Source organism: Lepidochelys kempii, chromosome 7 (genome assembly GCF_965140285.1).
Source record: "Lepidochelys kempii isolate rLepKem1 chromosome 7, rLepKem1.hap1, whole genome shotgun sequence".
NCBI lineage: Eukaryota > Metazoa > Chordata > Testudines > Cheloniidae > Lepidochelys > Lepidochelys kempii.
This window is the reverse complement of record NC_136386.1, coordinates 29,967,217-29,981,678: the sequence shown is the minus strand read 5'-3', so window position 1 is coordinate 29,981,678 and position 14,462 is coordinate 29,967,217. Positions and strand designations below refer to the sequence as shown.

Here is a 14,462-nt window from a genome sequence, read left to right as displayed (position 1 = left end):
CTAGTTTCCAGCCCTTGGGGTTACAAATATAATCTCCAAAGAGCTGTCCCACGTGTAACCCATGCAGCGCTAGCTGCCTGAACTACAAATGAGGGAATAGCCTGGGTCCTGTTCCCTGCCCCCCCATCCTCTCCCTGAGCCAGCCAGTCTCCCTGCTCTGGGACTGGATCTGAGCTGTCGCCCCCTCAGAGGGGAAAGGTCCCATATCCCAGGTCCCCAGCCCTGAAAACACAGACAAAGGCTGCTCCCAGTTTGGGGGTCACAGTGGGGTTTTATTGAATTGGGATTTTAATTGCATCGAAACAATTCAGCACATTTAAAGAAGGATTGGATATGAGGGGTGGGGCTAATTCCCATTCTCCATCGAGGCAATTCCATAGGCCAAAGATGGCCAGGATAGGGGAACAGGGGTGGAACAGATGGACAGACTGACATGCTGCTCCTGAGAGGATGCCCCCAGCTCCCCATGCCCAGAGTGGGGCTTTGACCCTGGAGGCCCGGAACGTGGGATCTGGACTTGCTGGCCCAGCAGTCCCCGTGGGATCCGGGGGTCCTGGAGATCATTTCTTCTTGGTGGCTGCTGCCAATGCTTGGGCTTCTGCTGCTGCCACCGCCAAGGCCTCCTCGCGCTGCTGCCGGAACACGGCATATTCCTCTGCACTGAGGCTGGTGGAGAGAGAAGAAAGGGGTCAGACTTGCCTGACATGGGAAACCTGGCTCCCAGCCCCATCTAGCACACTAGACTACACCCAGCCCCGCCTGCTCGTACCACTAGATTCCTCTCCCTGCCCACTCCTGGGGATAGAACCCAAGAGTCCTGGCTCCCAGAGCCAGGCATAGAACCCAGCAATCCTGACTGCCAACTCCCCCAGCTTCACCCACTCACCCAGAGCTGGGAACCCAGGGCTCCCGGCTCCTGCCCCGGCACAGGCTCTGTGCAGGTACTCACTCTCTCACCACCTTGATGCCCAGGGTTCTGGCGCTGCCGATGAGGGATTTCACCACCTTCTCCAGACTCGTGTCCCGCACCACAAAGTTGGAGTTCTTGGACTTCACCAGAGCGATCTCGTACAGATGCTTCAGGGTCACCATGCCTGCTACCTCGTGCCCTGTTCAGCCAGAGACCTGTTAGCTCCACCAATGGGGCCCCATCACAGCCACCGTGCAGGCCCCTTGCATCCTGACCCACAGCTCCTCTACCCCTTGTGGACCCCATGTGTCCCCCCAACCCGCAGCCCCCGTCCCATCCGGCAGAGCCCCCCAGTGGTCCACAGGGCCCCTCCAGCCAACCTGCAGCCCTCCCACAGGGCTCCTCCATCCTGACCTGCAGCTCCCATGTCCCATGGTCAGATGCAGTTCAGAGCTCAGAGCTCTAATGTTGGAAGCAGCCACCAGGTGACCCACAGGCTCTTTCTATGGGGTGCTCTTGCTGCAGGCTGTCCCCAAGAGGGTGTGTGTGGGGGTGAATCCTGGTGGCCCAACTCTCCCCCCCACACCTATTCACAGGGCATCAGGGCAGGCAGGAAAGTGAGGGGAGGCCCTGGGTGCCAATCTACAGGCCTGGTGTCCATTGTGCGGTAGCTGGGGTTCAACACGGAGGGCAGCGTGGGCACTCCCAGAGCACAGGGAGACTGCCCCCCGCCATTGGCAGGACCCTTGCCCTCACCACCCTGGGTGGCCCTGCTCCCGTATTGTGTAACCCCCTCCATACCAGTCTGGGCCTCTCCCCTCCCTCCTCTGTGCCCCCTCAGTTTGGGCCACCCCCGTTCATCTCCTCACCAGTCTGCGCTGCCCCCTTGTCGATGCCGGCAGCCGCTTTGAGGAAATAGGAGGCCGTGGGCTGGTTGATCTGGATCTCATAGGTTCTATCTGGCTGCAACACATCAAGGGGGTGGGGCTTAAACTGGGGTCCTGCCTGAGGAGATGTGGCCTTGACCTCTCTGCACCCCAAAGGGAGACCCCCAGTAACCTGCCACACACAGATCCTGCCCCACTGTGGAGGGGTGTGCTCTGGCCCAGTGGCAGTGATAGGGTGGGGCAGGATAGGGCAGTGTGGGGGGTGCCTCCCCCTGATATCGGTGCACATGGGCAGCAGGGCTGGGGGGCAGTGTGTGGGTTGGGGCAGTGGGGGCTGTCTCACCTTGACATCAATGCGCACGGGGAGTGGCACGCCCTCCTTGATGTCCTTGGTTTGCTCGTTGAAGTCCTTGCAGAACTGCCCGATGGGGATGCCCCTCTTGGGAGAGAAGCAAGGACACTGTCAGGGGGTTCGGATCCCCCACCCGCCTGCTCCATATGTCCCAGAATCTCTTGCAGCTCCTCATGTGACCTCACCCCAAACCACAGCTGGTGCTCCCCAGAGGGGAAAGGCCCTGTATCCCATTCCCCACATCTGAGCCAGCCAGTCCCCTGCCCTGGGGTCACATTTCAATGGTATATGCTCCCCCCGCCCCCTTTCCCTGTTTGATGGCATGGGGTGAGGCTACTGCGCTCCTTCCCAGAGGGGCTGGGAGTAGAGTCCAGATCCATGGTGTAATGCAGGGCTCTGAATCTGGTGGGATGAGTTGTGCGACGTGAAGTTGTCACTAATGATCAGGCCAAATAAAGCTGAATTAGAGCAGCGCTCACTGCCTCCCGGAGCAGTTGTGAGCTCCCCAGGGAACCCAGACTGCACACCCACCGTGCACACGTCCTGCCTAGACACAGCCCAAGACACACACAGCACAACCCCCATCCAGCGTGCACATCCCAGGAACCCCACACCCTGAGACACGCACAGCACAACCCCTGCCCAGCGTGCACACCCACAGGAACCCCACACGGGCAGAGACCCCAATGAGCCCTTCTGGCTACGGAGCCTATGAACCACACACAGGAAGACCTGCTCCCTCCAGCGGGAGGCAGCACCCACACTAGCCCAGGCCCCATGCCCATGCTATTGCGCCCCTTTGTTCATTGCTCTGGTCACTGTCTCTGCCCTTCCCCCAGCCCCAGGAGGGCCCTGTGCTACTATGATTGACGGGAGGACACCGGGGTGGCACCTTCTTGCCCGTCCATCACTGCCCGCCCCTGGAGAATTCCCCGCCTTGGGGCTGCAGAGCTATCAGGCCAGGCTGGCTACTGCAGGGATCTGCACCAGGACGGGCTGACGCTGGTGCTCTGGGGCCCAAAATGCTGTAGGTGTAGGCCTGTAACCCTGCCCCTGGCCCAGGAACGGACAGTCCTGCCCTAGAAGGGACTGAACTCCTGGCCCCAGGGGAATCGCCGGGGCTGCACAGGGGCTGGGACACACAGAAGGCAGCAATAATGCCACCCCTCTCCCAGAACCAGGACAGACCCCAGGTCCTGATTCCCAGCCCCCATCCCCCAGCCAACCACTTGACCCCACTGCCCTCAAGTGCTGGGACGAGAACCCGGGAGTCCTGGCTCCCAGCCCCTGCTCTAACCACGAGACCCCACTCGCCTCCCAGATACCACCCCTCAGCCAGAGCCCCTCGCCCACTCCAGAGCCCGCCCGAGCAGCCCAGGCTCCCCGCGCCACCCAGCGGCACAAGGACCCCGCGCAGACCCGGGACCCCCGGCGGGATTCAGGCCCCGCCCCCTGCGCGCGCGCACCCACGCACGCGCGCCGCTGCCGCTCCTGCATACGGGACCTGGAGGTAAGGGGGGCGGGGAACAGGCTGCCCTGCCCCCCGGGGGTCTGGCCGGGAACGCCTCCGAGCTCCGCGCGAGACGGGCAGCGGAGCGGGAAGCGATGGGTGTCGGGGGCGTGAGGAGGACATGGGGGGATTGGGGGCCTGGGGGTGAGGAAGCAATGGGGTGGGGGAGGCCATGGGGAGATTGGGGGTGAGGAAGCAATGGGGTGGGGGAGGCCATGGGGGGATTGGGGGCCCGGGGGTGAGGAAGCAATGGGGTGGGGGAGGCCATGGGGGGACTGGGGATGAGGAAGCAATGGGGTGGGGGAGGCCATGGGGGGACTGGGGATGAGGAAGCAATGGGGTGGGGGAGGCCATGGGGGGATTGAGGGCCCGGGGGTGAGGAAGCAATGGGGTGGGGGAGGCCATGGGGGGACTGGGGATGAGGAAGCAATGGGGTGGGGGAGGCCATGGGGGGACTGGGGATGAGGAAGCAATGGGGTGGGGGAGGCCATGGGGGGATTGAGGGCCAGGGGAGGAGGAAGCAATGGGGTGGGGGAGGCAATGAGGGATTCTGGGACTGGGGTGCGATGGGGTCAGGCTTACAGGATCTGGGGACATATGGTAAGCCCTGACCCCCTCCCCACAGGCAAGGCAGTGCAGGGAGCAGCCAACAGACACAGGGGACTGCCCAGAGCTTGAACCAATGCCAGGGTGTGAGGCACAGACAGCCAGACAGAGCCCAAGCCCTGGACTGATGCAGGGGGAGGAGCGAGGCCTGGTCTGCTCCGAGGGAGGACCAGGATGCCCAGGTCAGTATGTCGCTCCGAAATCACCCCTCCTCTAACAAACTAGACCCCTCTCCCCTCCCAGAGCTGGGGACAGAACATCAACCCCTTTAGCATCACATCAGGAAAGTGAGATCAGCGTCAACAAACAGTTCTTCCTGTCTGACCTACTGTGCAGTGCTGCTTTTACACAACCCCACCCCAGAGGTGGCTGCATCTCAGCACTGAGCAAGGGATCCCTGCATAAACAGCTCTCATTCCCCACCCCAGAGCCAGCTGCGTCTCTGCGCCAGGCAAGAGATCCCGGCATAAACAGCCCCAGTGCCAGATGCTGTGCAGTCCCTGGCTGTCTACTAATCTGTGAAGTGCCCCTGAGAGTCCGGCTGTGGGGAGACGCTGGGAGATGACGCATCTCTGGCAGGGCAAATGAATCCAACTGACTGGGAGTGGGGAGGGTGGAGAGCCCAGGAGCTACTTGCTGGGCTGGAAGCTCGCACCAAGAAGGAAGGACAGGTCCCAGCACCCACCCCCACCTGCACGGATCATGTGTCAGGAGGGGCCATTCCCATCCCCTGTCAGAGCACACTGCTGTCACAGGGGTGGGGAAGAAGGTGAGCACGAAGGCAGCAGGCAGGTGAAGTGTGCACCACTAATGCAGGCTGGCACATCACATCCAGCTCCCAGCACGGAAGATGGACATCCCCACCTGAGCCAGTCAGTCCCCCTGCCCCAGGGCTGGATCACAGCCAGCCAGGCTGCCCCTACACAGTAAAGGTCCCAGCCCCCAGAGCCAGCCAGTGCCACCCCCAGCTGTCACACCCTTCCAAACTCCCTTCTGTATGGGAGAGAGGCAGGAAAGGCAGTAATGGGAAGAGCTCACTGAAGCTTCACTCCCTCCTCCTCCGCCCGCCAAATCCATAAATCGTGCTAGCCAAAGCTGAGAGAATCCTACCCTGCCTCCTCCCTGCAGCAACCTAGTCAATAACCACATGGGCCCTTTAACCTCTGAGAAACCCATGCTGTGTGTGCACCAGCAAGGCACCTAGCGCCTGCCTCAGGTAGGCAGGGGTGCAGGGGCTATTTATACATGGATCCCTCGCCCAGCACTGAGATGCAGCTGGCTCTGGGCTGGGGCACGGGGGGCTGTTTGTATAGGGATCCCTCGCCTGGCATGGAGATGCAGCTGGGCATGGGGCTGTTTATATCTAATCAACAGTAATGCAAGGCCACATCAAGGTGGCTGAAGCTGCTATTTGTGGCTGCCGTGTCTTGGGGGGGGGGGGGGGCGCAAGCATGGCCAGTGTGTGTGTTTGTAGTGTTCGCTATGGGGCAGGGCAGGTAGAGGGCTCCCCTTCCCCTGGCTGCTCTCCCCTGAGAAGGTACCGTGGGGAAGGACCAGAGTGGCAAGGGCTGACCGCCTTGCTGGCCCGTTAAGAATGAGGGGACAGGGGTGCGAGAAACACTGACAGTTGCTGGGATCAGCAACCAAATACTTCGCTGCTCAACTCCTCCCTGCACACACGTGCTGCTGTTGGAGCCAGTGGTTAAAGCTGAGAGCCAGGACTCCTTGGTTCTACTCCCAGCTCGGGGCGGAGAGTGAGTCTAGTGGCTAGACCAGCAGGCTGGGAGCCAGGAGGTCTAGCCCCAGCACTGCCACTGACTCCATGTGCCCTTGGGCGAGCCGCTCTCGCTCAGTGCCTCAGTTTCCCTGTGTGCGACAGGATTGGGCTGACCCAGTTTCAGCGTCCCCATCAGGTACGGGAGCCAGCACATTCAGAACACTCCCATCACCCTGCCTGCCCCCTGTGCTCCTCAGGTAACTCCCTACAGGCACCTCCCCCACGCAAGTGGGGCAGCAACACTGAGGGCATTCTGTGCTAGAGGGGTCCCTGTGGGACTGGTGCAAGGGCCAGGGGGTGAAGGCCAGGGGGAATGCAGGGGTGCTGGGCCAGCCCCTCCACAGGAGCCCTTCAGAGAGGCTGCATTCCTGAGGGCAGCAAAAGGGGAAGTGCGTTCCCTGCAATGCAGCCTGTAGGGGGCAGAGGGGAACACAGTCCCCACCCCTTGCCCACAGCGCTAACCAAAGGGGCATTTGGAGTGACCCATTCTAGAGGCCCAGCACTAGCTCCAGGATGGTATGTGTATGTCCGGAGGCCACAGCCTGTCCGTGGTCCCCTATGGCCTGTCCTCGGTCCCTCTGTGAGGCCAGCATTAGCCCCGGGATGGTGCGTCCCAAGTCTGCAGCCTGGTCTCTTGTGGCCCATCCTGCTCTAGGCAAGTGTGACTCACCCCCCCTGCCTTTTCCCTGCAGGCGCTGCCAGCTGGCCACCCTCTGTGACCAAGTTCCCCCGCTCCATGGCACCACTGCCCCCTGCCAGCAAGCCACACGCCTGCATGTCAGCGGTGGTGATCGTCTCCACCATGGTGGCGGTGGACGTGTACCTGATGGAGCTGAGCGCTGAAGCGCAGCGGGCCAGCGTGCTGGCCCTGGCATTGGCAGGTGATCTGTGCTTCCTCTTGGTCCTGCGCTATGTGGGGGCATGGGCGGGTGCCGAGCCCCGGACCCCGCGGCATGGCTACACCATGGCACTCTGGTTCCTCTTTGTCTTCACCCTGGAGATCAAGCTATACTTCATCTACCAGGGGTACCGGGGCGATCGGCGCACCCCTGACCTGCTGGCCCGCCGTACCCTGACCCTGCTGCTCTCCATCTGCATCCCCTCCCTCTACGTGGTCCTGGTGTCCACCGAGCACTTGGAGCATGTGGCCGCCTTCCGGCGCAAGGAGGATCTGCGCGGCCGGCTCCTCTGGGTGGTGGTGGACCTGCTGGACCTGCTGGAGATGCAGGCCAGCCTGTGGGAGCCTCAGCGGCAGAGGCTGCCGCTATGGGCCGAGGGCCTGACTTTCTTCTACTGCTACAGCCTGCTGCTGGTGCTGCCCTGCGTGGCACTGGGCGAGATGGGCCTGCCCGCCCCACCCCACCTCCCACTTTACCCGCTGCTCAGCCTGCTGGCCGTCAACCTGACCACACTGGCCATCCGGGCTGCTGACCTGCTGCTCTACCGCGATCAGCGGGTCTCTGCCATCTTCATGGCCAAGAACCTACTGGCCATTGTGCTCAAGGGGTGCACAGCACTGCAATACCACAGAGCCGGGGCCAGTGGGCTCAGGGAGCTTCCCCCTGGGGACGTGCCATGTCACACACCCCGGTGTGGAGGCATGGACAGCACCTCTGGACCCAGGTTCATCCCCCGGGAGTTCTGAGTGCGCAGGGACGCTGGAACACCCACACCCTGAGTTGGAGGGACACTGGCTGTGAGCATGGGGCCAGATCCCCAGCTGGTGTTACCCAGCAAAACTGCCCTGATGTAAACTGGCCCCCAGGCTCCTTCACACACACAGGAGGGCTGAGATCACAAACCTTCCTTGGGCACAAACCACTATTCACTAAGGGATGGGACTAGCATAGAAAGGGGCGAAGAAACACCGGAAGAGCTGGGTGAGCCCAGGGCTGGCATAGCAGGGGGCTATGAGTTGGGATTGAGGGGCACTGGCAGAGCTGGAGCCCAGGACTGAGACAGGTGGGGACTGAGGGACACCAGCAGTGCTAGGGCAGGAGTCACCCCTGCCCTTTGGGCTCCACTCCTCACTGCAGCACATTGATGACCACTGCATACACTCATCACCCCTCTGTGTGGAGCTAGACTGAGACACATGGGTCCACACCCAGCTGGCCCAGTGGCAAGCCCAGGCCGAAGCACTGGATGGGCCCAATGGGTAGTGCCAGCTATGGCCCTGACATTCGGAAGGGTAGGGGGCACATGCCTGGGCCTGTCTGCTCCATGCAGGACATGGGGACAGAGGGAAATAAAGAAGAGCTAACACAGAACAGACTTGGATCCCAATGTGCACAGAGTCCTGGGGCTGCATGCAGGGGTGGTGTACCGTGGCCTGCAGTCACCACCCCATGCCCCCAGGGGAGCGCCTGCCCTTGGCAAAGACAAGGCTGTGGAGGGGTGGAGCCCTGAGTACCCACCTCTATCAGCCAGCAAGAGGGGAGGGGAAGGGAGACGGGAGGCAACACAAGGGGCTGGGAGCCAGGACTCCTGGGTTCTGTCCCAGCCCAGTCACTGACTCACTGTGTGACCTCAGAGAAATGTTTTCTCCCTCTTCTGGCCCTCAGTTTCCCCATCATAGAGTTCAGGGCATTCCCATCCCCTGGCAGGTGCTTAGTGAGTGACCACTGACAGCATGCTGTGAAATCCCCTATGAGGGGCAGTGGCCCCCTCTCCCATCACTGGGGAGAGGCTCACACATCGGCTCCTTAAGAGCCAGGCCCAGCCAAGTACCCCAGCAGGTCCTGGCTCTGTGCTTGGGCTACCCCATCTCCTCCCAGCTTGAGAGAAGGGACCTTAACACAGACCCTTCCCTGCACCCATCCTGCACCACTCACTTGCCCCAGCACCAGAACACGGCCACCTCTGGGGTGGGCACAGGGGCTGTTTATATAGGACTCCCTCCCCATCACCCCTTGGAGGGCAAAGGGCCAGTGCCCCATTCCCTGGCCCTGCTGTCCCAGGAGTCGGGGGGAGCAGGAATGAACCCACACGGTCTTTCCCCAAGGGCACAGTCCCTGATCTGGTCCCAAACCAGGGGGCCTGGCTGGGGACTCAGGGCTGTTGGCTCATATTTACAGTAAAAGCCTTTTGTGGGTTTTGCAGCAACCCCCAGCCCCCTCTCCAGAGCCAGGACAATCCCAGCGTGGGGGGCAGGATTCAGTGGGGTCACCCCATGGTCCTGTTACAGCAGGGCACCACATGGGGCAGCAGCAGTTGGAGGGGAGGAGGCAGCCCAGCAGGGCTCTCCACACTCCCAGCAGAGGAGAGTCCAAGTGCCCTGCCGCTGGGCCCTGCCATGCCAGGAGGCAGCATGGTCTTGGGGAAGGGTGGGAGGGTGCACTGGGCTGGGATTCAGGACACTGGGGTGCAGTCCCCACCACTGATTCCCTGCATGACCATGGATGACTCGTGGCTCCTCTGTGGGCCTCAGCTAACAGCCATCCCACCTCTGCCTGGGAGCTCTTTGGGGCAGGTCTCTTGCAGGTCTCTTGCAGCCCCCAGCATGACAAGGGCTGATCTCAGGCGGGGGAGAGAGGTGGGGTGTGTGTGCAGCACCCAGTAGAACGGTGCCTCTGGGCCCCACCTTTGTGCAAGCAGCAGCAGCTACAGACAGGGGGCTCAGTGTAAGCCTGGGGGCATTCTCAGCCATTCCAGCCCAGCCCCTCTTTAGCCATTGTCTTTAGCCTCTTTAGCCCGGAGCGCCAGCAGCAGCAGACATGACAACACACAGGTGCATCGTTGGGCAGCGCTTGCTCTAAGCAGTAGGATTGGGGGTGTGGTGGGAGCTTGTGCAATCAGATGTCAAGGCCAGAAGGGCCCATTCAAATCTTCCAGTCTGACCCCCGGGCTGGATAATCCGTCCAGGGATCCTGCAGCCTGCGCAGAGCTGCTTGTTGAGCTGGAGTGGAGCTTTTAGAGGAAGACACTAGGGCAGCATTGAGATTCCAAGCAAGACTCCCTTCCCACCCCACCCTATTCCTGGGGCACTTGTCAGAAGGGCAGATCTGCCTCCCTCTTAAACAATGGTCTATGAAGGCATCCACACATCTCTTCCAGGCCCTTGACTCTTGCTCAGCCTCTGTTGGGGACATTAATGAGCTCCCTGCTCCAGAACCGCCCCCACCCCACACGGAAGGGCTGAGAGACTGGGGATCAAGCCCCCTCGAAACCTCGTCTGGGAAAAGCTAACTCCATGCAGTTCCTGCAGCCTCTCCGTGCAAGACATCCTCCTTGGGTCACTGTGGGGCTCTTTTCTGCACCCTCTCTGATTTTTCAACACATGGCGACGCATGTGGACGTGCTACGTGGACAAGTACGGGGCTCACCAGTAGAGAGGCAAAATCCCCTCCCTACCCATACTCACTAATCCCATTTACACAGCCAAGGGAATCACTAGCCAGTTTCTAGCCCCTTTCATAGGGGTGCATTGATTTTGTCCAGCCCTAGGCGTTTCGTCAGACTACCGTGAGGTACCAAGTCAGATGCCTTGCAGAGTCCCGATCAGTTGTATCAAGGCAGTTACCGTCAGCGACCAAGCTGTGATCTCATCCAATCACAACGCCAGAGTCGTCTGACAGACTGACTGCCTGGGAAGTCATCACCGGCATCAGTTACAACACTCATCCCTCGCAGCACAGGTCTGAGGAGCTACCGCATTTGGGGAGAGCAGGGAAGGCCTCCGAGATGCCCTCCTTCTAAAGCCACCAGGGCCAGCTGCCCCCAAGGGCTACTCCCAGCTTGAACCGTTCCTTTCCACAGACATTCAAATGAAAGACAACCCCTTGTGATTCACGAGTGCCCCATGCCCAGCCTGGCTGCCCTGATTGGGCCCAGAACCCCAACACAAAGTTCAGTAGAGCAGTATTTCTCTGTCCCCCCCGCAAACAAGGAGGAGCATGCTTCAACTGCAGAGAGCTCAAGAGCCAGTAGAGGGACTGAGCCCCACAAGAGACTCAACCCTAAAGGGTTCCGTGCCCACAACTACGTCTCCCAAACATGCCTGGGAAGGCTGGATCTCTTCCTGCCCACAAACACTGTGCCCCTGGTAACAGGTGTAAGAGGAAATCCTTTCAGAAGCTGGGGTGCTGCCCTGACATCTGCATCCAGCCAACAAATGAGAGGGGGCTAAAGACCCCGTACTGCAGGATTTGAACCACAGATCCAGCAGCCTTAAGCAGCCCAGAGTGAGAGCGGCTAACCCTGTTCCCACATTGTGAGTAGCCACAGGGGGCAGCAGGAACCTCACCAGGGGATTATTTTGGAGCATGGATGTCCCAGAAGCACCCGCTGCCCTTACAGCGAACCTCATTACCCCACACCACTGATTAAATACAGCAACCATCCCCAGCATAACAGCCCCCCCAGATCATACAGCCAGTGAGGGGCCTGGCCTACCTGCCCGAGAACAGGGCCTAGGGGAGGCCCCGGCACGGCCTGACCTGCCCGGATGATCATTCGGATGACACTCCCGGGATCGACCTTCTTCACAGCTTTGGCGGCACGGGAGATTTTTGACATGGTGAGTCTCAGCTGCGAGATGAGTACAGGGGAGAGGGAAAGTCACAGGGGGCAGCATCCAGCCCCAGGGGAGAGCGCTAGCAGGCTCTCTCTAGCACCCCGCACACTGGCACTAGGAAGGGCTCCCTTGCGGCCCAAGAGGTGCCACGGGCCTGGGGAAAGTGTTGTTTGTGTCACAGCACGGTTAGAAACCACTATTCCCAGAGGGTCCTAGTACCCCCCACCCTTGTTATACAGTCATACAGCTCAGCCCCCCCGTACACCCTCACCATAGAGCTCAGCCCCCCCCGATCCCCCAGGCCCCCGTACACCCTCACCATAGAGCTCAGCCCCCCCGTACACCCTCACCATAGAGCTCAGCCCCCCGGTCCCCCAGGCCCCCGTACACCCTCACCATAGAGCTCAGCCCCCCCGGTCCCCCAGGCCCCCGTACACCCTCACCATACAGCTCAGCCCCCCCGGTCCCCCAGGCCCCCGTACACCCTCACCATACAGCTCAGCCCCCCCGGTCCCCCATACACCCTCACCATAGAGCTCAGCCCCCCCGGTCCCCCAGGCCCCCGTACACCCTCACCATAGAGCTCAGCCCCCCCGGTCCCCCAGGCCCCCCGTACACCCTCACCATAGAGCTCAGCCCCCCCGTACACCCTCACCATAGAGCTCAGCCCCCCCCGATCCCCCAGGCCCCCGTACACCCTCACCATACAGCTCAGCCCCCCCGTACACCCTCACCATAGAGCTCAGCCCCCCCCGATCCCCCAGGCCCCCGTACACCCTCACCATACAGCTCAGCCCCCCCGGTCCCCCAGGCCCCCGTACACCCTCACCATACAGCTCAGCCCCCCCGGTCCCCCAGGCCCCCGTACACCCTCACCATACAGCTCAGCCCCCTTTGCGTCCCACCACCCCATGGCCCCGCCTAGCTCCTGCCCTGTGCGCCACGGCCACTCCCCAGACCTCAGCCTCCCTACCCCAGTCCCCCACGCGCCCCAGAACTCACCTGCGGCTCAGCCCCTAATATCGACTCCGCTCACCGCTCTCAGCCCAGCCTGGGCGCAGACATATTGGGGCAGGAGTCTCGGCGAACGGCATGCCGGGAGCTGTAGTTCCCCTTGGCCCTCCCCCGTGCACGCCCAGTGTATGCTGGGAGCTGTAGTTTTCACGAGCCCTTCCTGTGCTGTCCCAAGCGCATGCTGGGGGTTATAGTTTCCTCCTCCATGTTCATTCTGGGAGCTGAAGTCTTCCCCCAATGACCCAGGTGCATGCTGGGAGTGGTAGTTCCCATCCCGCCAGAGACAGAGACCCACACAGTGAGTGCTCTGTTTTATGCTGGAGAGCAGCTGGACCCATCCAAGCTTGCGAGTCCTTTTCAGTAACCCAGGGTTACTTCTCTCACCTTCTTCAGGCTCTGCAGCCAATACGGCCCTCAATCCCCAAAGGGCAGATTCCCTGCACACGCCATGCTGAGGCAGCCTCCAGCAACGCCAGCCCTAAACACTCACAAGAGTCTGGTCCGAAAACCCAGGAGAAGATATTAAAAATCATGAGGTCTGTTTTTAATGCATATATATGTGAAGGGGGGTATTGTTATCTGCCTTCTGATTTCTGAACCTTTATGGGGCACTTGGGGACAAGCTTTTTTCCACAATCAGGAGATCTGATTTTTAGTTACTTATTTTAATGAAAGTTAAGATTCTTCTTTAATGCCAAGAGTCTGGGCTCTGGGGCTTTAAGGGAAAAACCAAGTATCATGAAACTCACAATAAAATCAGCAACGTGGGGTCTCTTCCACATATAGAAACTCTGGAATATTTGTTGGCCTTCCTTAAAGTAAGTAGGAAGGCGGCTTGGTAAACCAAACCTTACCCATTTTCCCTCCTCTCCCCCCAAAAAACCCCACACATCCTTTTTGTTGTTGAAATTTGCAGATTTCAGGTTTTTTCCTGAAATGTTTTGACAAAAATAGAAGTTTTTTGAAGCGGGGGAGAGAATGGGATTTTCGTTTAGTCACAAAGCCATTTTTTTTTGCTGAAAAAACATTGCTCTGGAAAACCTTCCACAGCTTCGGGGACTTTCATAGGAAAGTCTGAGTGGTACAAAGCAGCAGGAGAGCAAATTGTTTTAGCATGGCAAGTTCTAAGGTGCTGCCTGCAGCCCACATTGCTCAGCTCCTGATAGGCTTTAATTGCACCTTAGAGGAAAATTTACTCTGTTTCCATCCAGCGGTACTGAGACTTCTCCCACCAACACTGGTTTCACTCTGGTGTAACTGCACAGACATTGATGTGTTCACTCCTGATTTACCGGGCTGCCAAGGGACAGGAAAACCAGGCTCAATGCCATTAGGTGGGTTAAAGGGCCAGATGCTTAGCAGGTATAAATCCTCTAGCTCTTTTTACATCAGCCAAGGATCTGGCCCCAAACATTTTGCAAACCCAGCTGTCGTTTAGGTCGCCCTGTCCAGCTTTGGCCAGGGACAAGATGAGAGAGGGTGCTGGGGGTGCTTGGCAGGAGTAGCGTAATGGATCCTGGGAGGCAGGGGAGGATATGACTCTGAGGTACTTAGGCGGATACTCCCCAGAGCTCCCGCTTCTCCATTCTGCCTTGCTTCTGCAGGCGGTGGTGCCAAGTCTGAGCGCCCGCCCCATTTCCCACCCCAAGCTCTCGGGCCTATGGGGCTCCCAGAAGAGGCCTGCCAGGCCTGACTCCTGCTACCTGTGGGAGCGTTGTCATCAGCAATTGTCATATACATGCTGTGTGACACACACACTGAGGTGGGCAGGGGGAGTTCAGCCATCACAACCACACCATCTTGCTTAAAACCCCAGGATTTTTCAGGATCTGATTCATACATTTTTTTATCTCTTGAGGTTGGTAATACTGCCCCCTCTCCCTCCCCACCT

General features: G+C 60.0%; 2 protein-coding genes and 1 long non-coding RNA gene across 3 annotated transcripts; 2 read left to right on the top strand and 1 right to left on the bottom strand.

The window, feature by feature from the left end:
• Window positions 1–251: 251 nt before the first annotated feature.
• On the bottom strand, window positions 252–12,669 carry MRPL11 (mitochondrial ribosomal protein L11). Its single transcript, XM_073351629.2, has 6 exons — window positions 12,560–12,669; window positions 11,437–11,571; window positions 2,141–2,236; window positions 1,780–1,873; window positions 950–1,109; window positions 252–666 (listed from the first exon to the last, which is right to left on the bottom strand). The coding sequence occupies exons 2-6, from the start codon at window positions 11,557–11,559 to the stop codon at window positions 561–563; spliced, it is 579 nt and encodes a 192-aa protein (XP_073207730.1). The 5' UTR covers window positions 11,560–11,571; window positions 12,560–12,669; the 3' UTR covers window positions 252–560.
• LOC140914244 (transmembrane protein 121) lies at window positions 4,191–8,312 on the top strand. Its single transcript, XM_073351627.2, has 2 exons — window positions 4,191–4,447; window positions 6,735–8,312. Exons 1-2 carry the CDS (start codon window positions 4,342–4,344, stop codon window positions 7,685–7,687), a joined length of 1,059 nt encoding a protein of 352 aa, XP_073207728.1. The 5' UTR covers window positions 4,191–4,341; the 3' UTR covers window positions 7,688–8,312.
• On the top strand, window positions 9,390–13,368 carry LOC140914246 (uncharacterized). The gene is made up of 2 exons (XR_012159825.2): window positions 9,390–11,560; window positions 12,965–13,368. It is a non-coding gene; the product is annotated as an uncharacterized LOC140914246 (long non-coding RNA).
• Window positions 13,369–14,462: the final 1,094 nt, after the last annotated feature.

What these genes read in the sequence shown, in the direction of transcription:
- LOC140914244 (XM_073351627.2), top strand. Translation starts at nt 4,342, where the DNA reads ATGCCAGGGTGTGAGGCACAGACAGCCAGACAGAGCCCAAGCCCTGGA. An exon ending in GGGAGGACCAGGATGCCCAG is followed by an intron (nt 4,448 to 6,734) that starts GTCAGTATGTCG and finishes TTTTCCCTGCAG; the next exon opens with GCGCTGCCAGCTGGCCACCC.
- MRPL11 (XM_073351629.2), bottom strand. Translation starts at nt 11,559, where the DNA reads ATGTCAAAAATCTCCCGTGCCGCCAAAGCTGTGAAGAAGGTCGATCCC. An exon ending in CCGTGCGCATTGATGTCAAG is followed by an intron (nt 1,874 to 2,140) that starts GTGAGACAGCCC and finishes GATGTGTTGCAG; the next exon opens with CCAGATAGAACCTATGAGAT. An exon ending in CAAGGGGGCAGCGCAGACTG is followed by an intron (nt 1,110 to 1,779) that starts GTGAGGAGATGA and finishes CTGGCTGAACAG; the next exon opens with GGCACGAGGTAGCAGGCATG.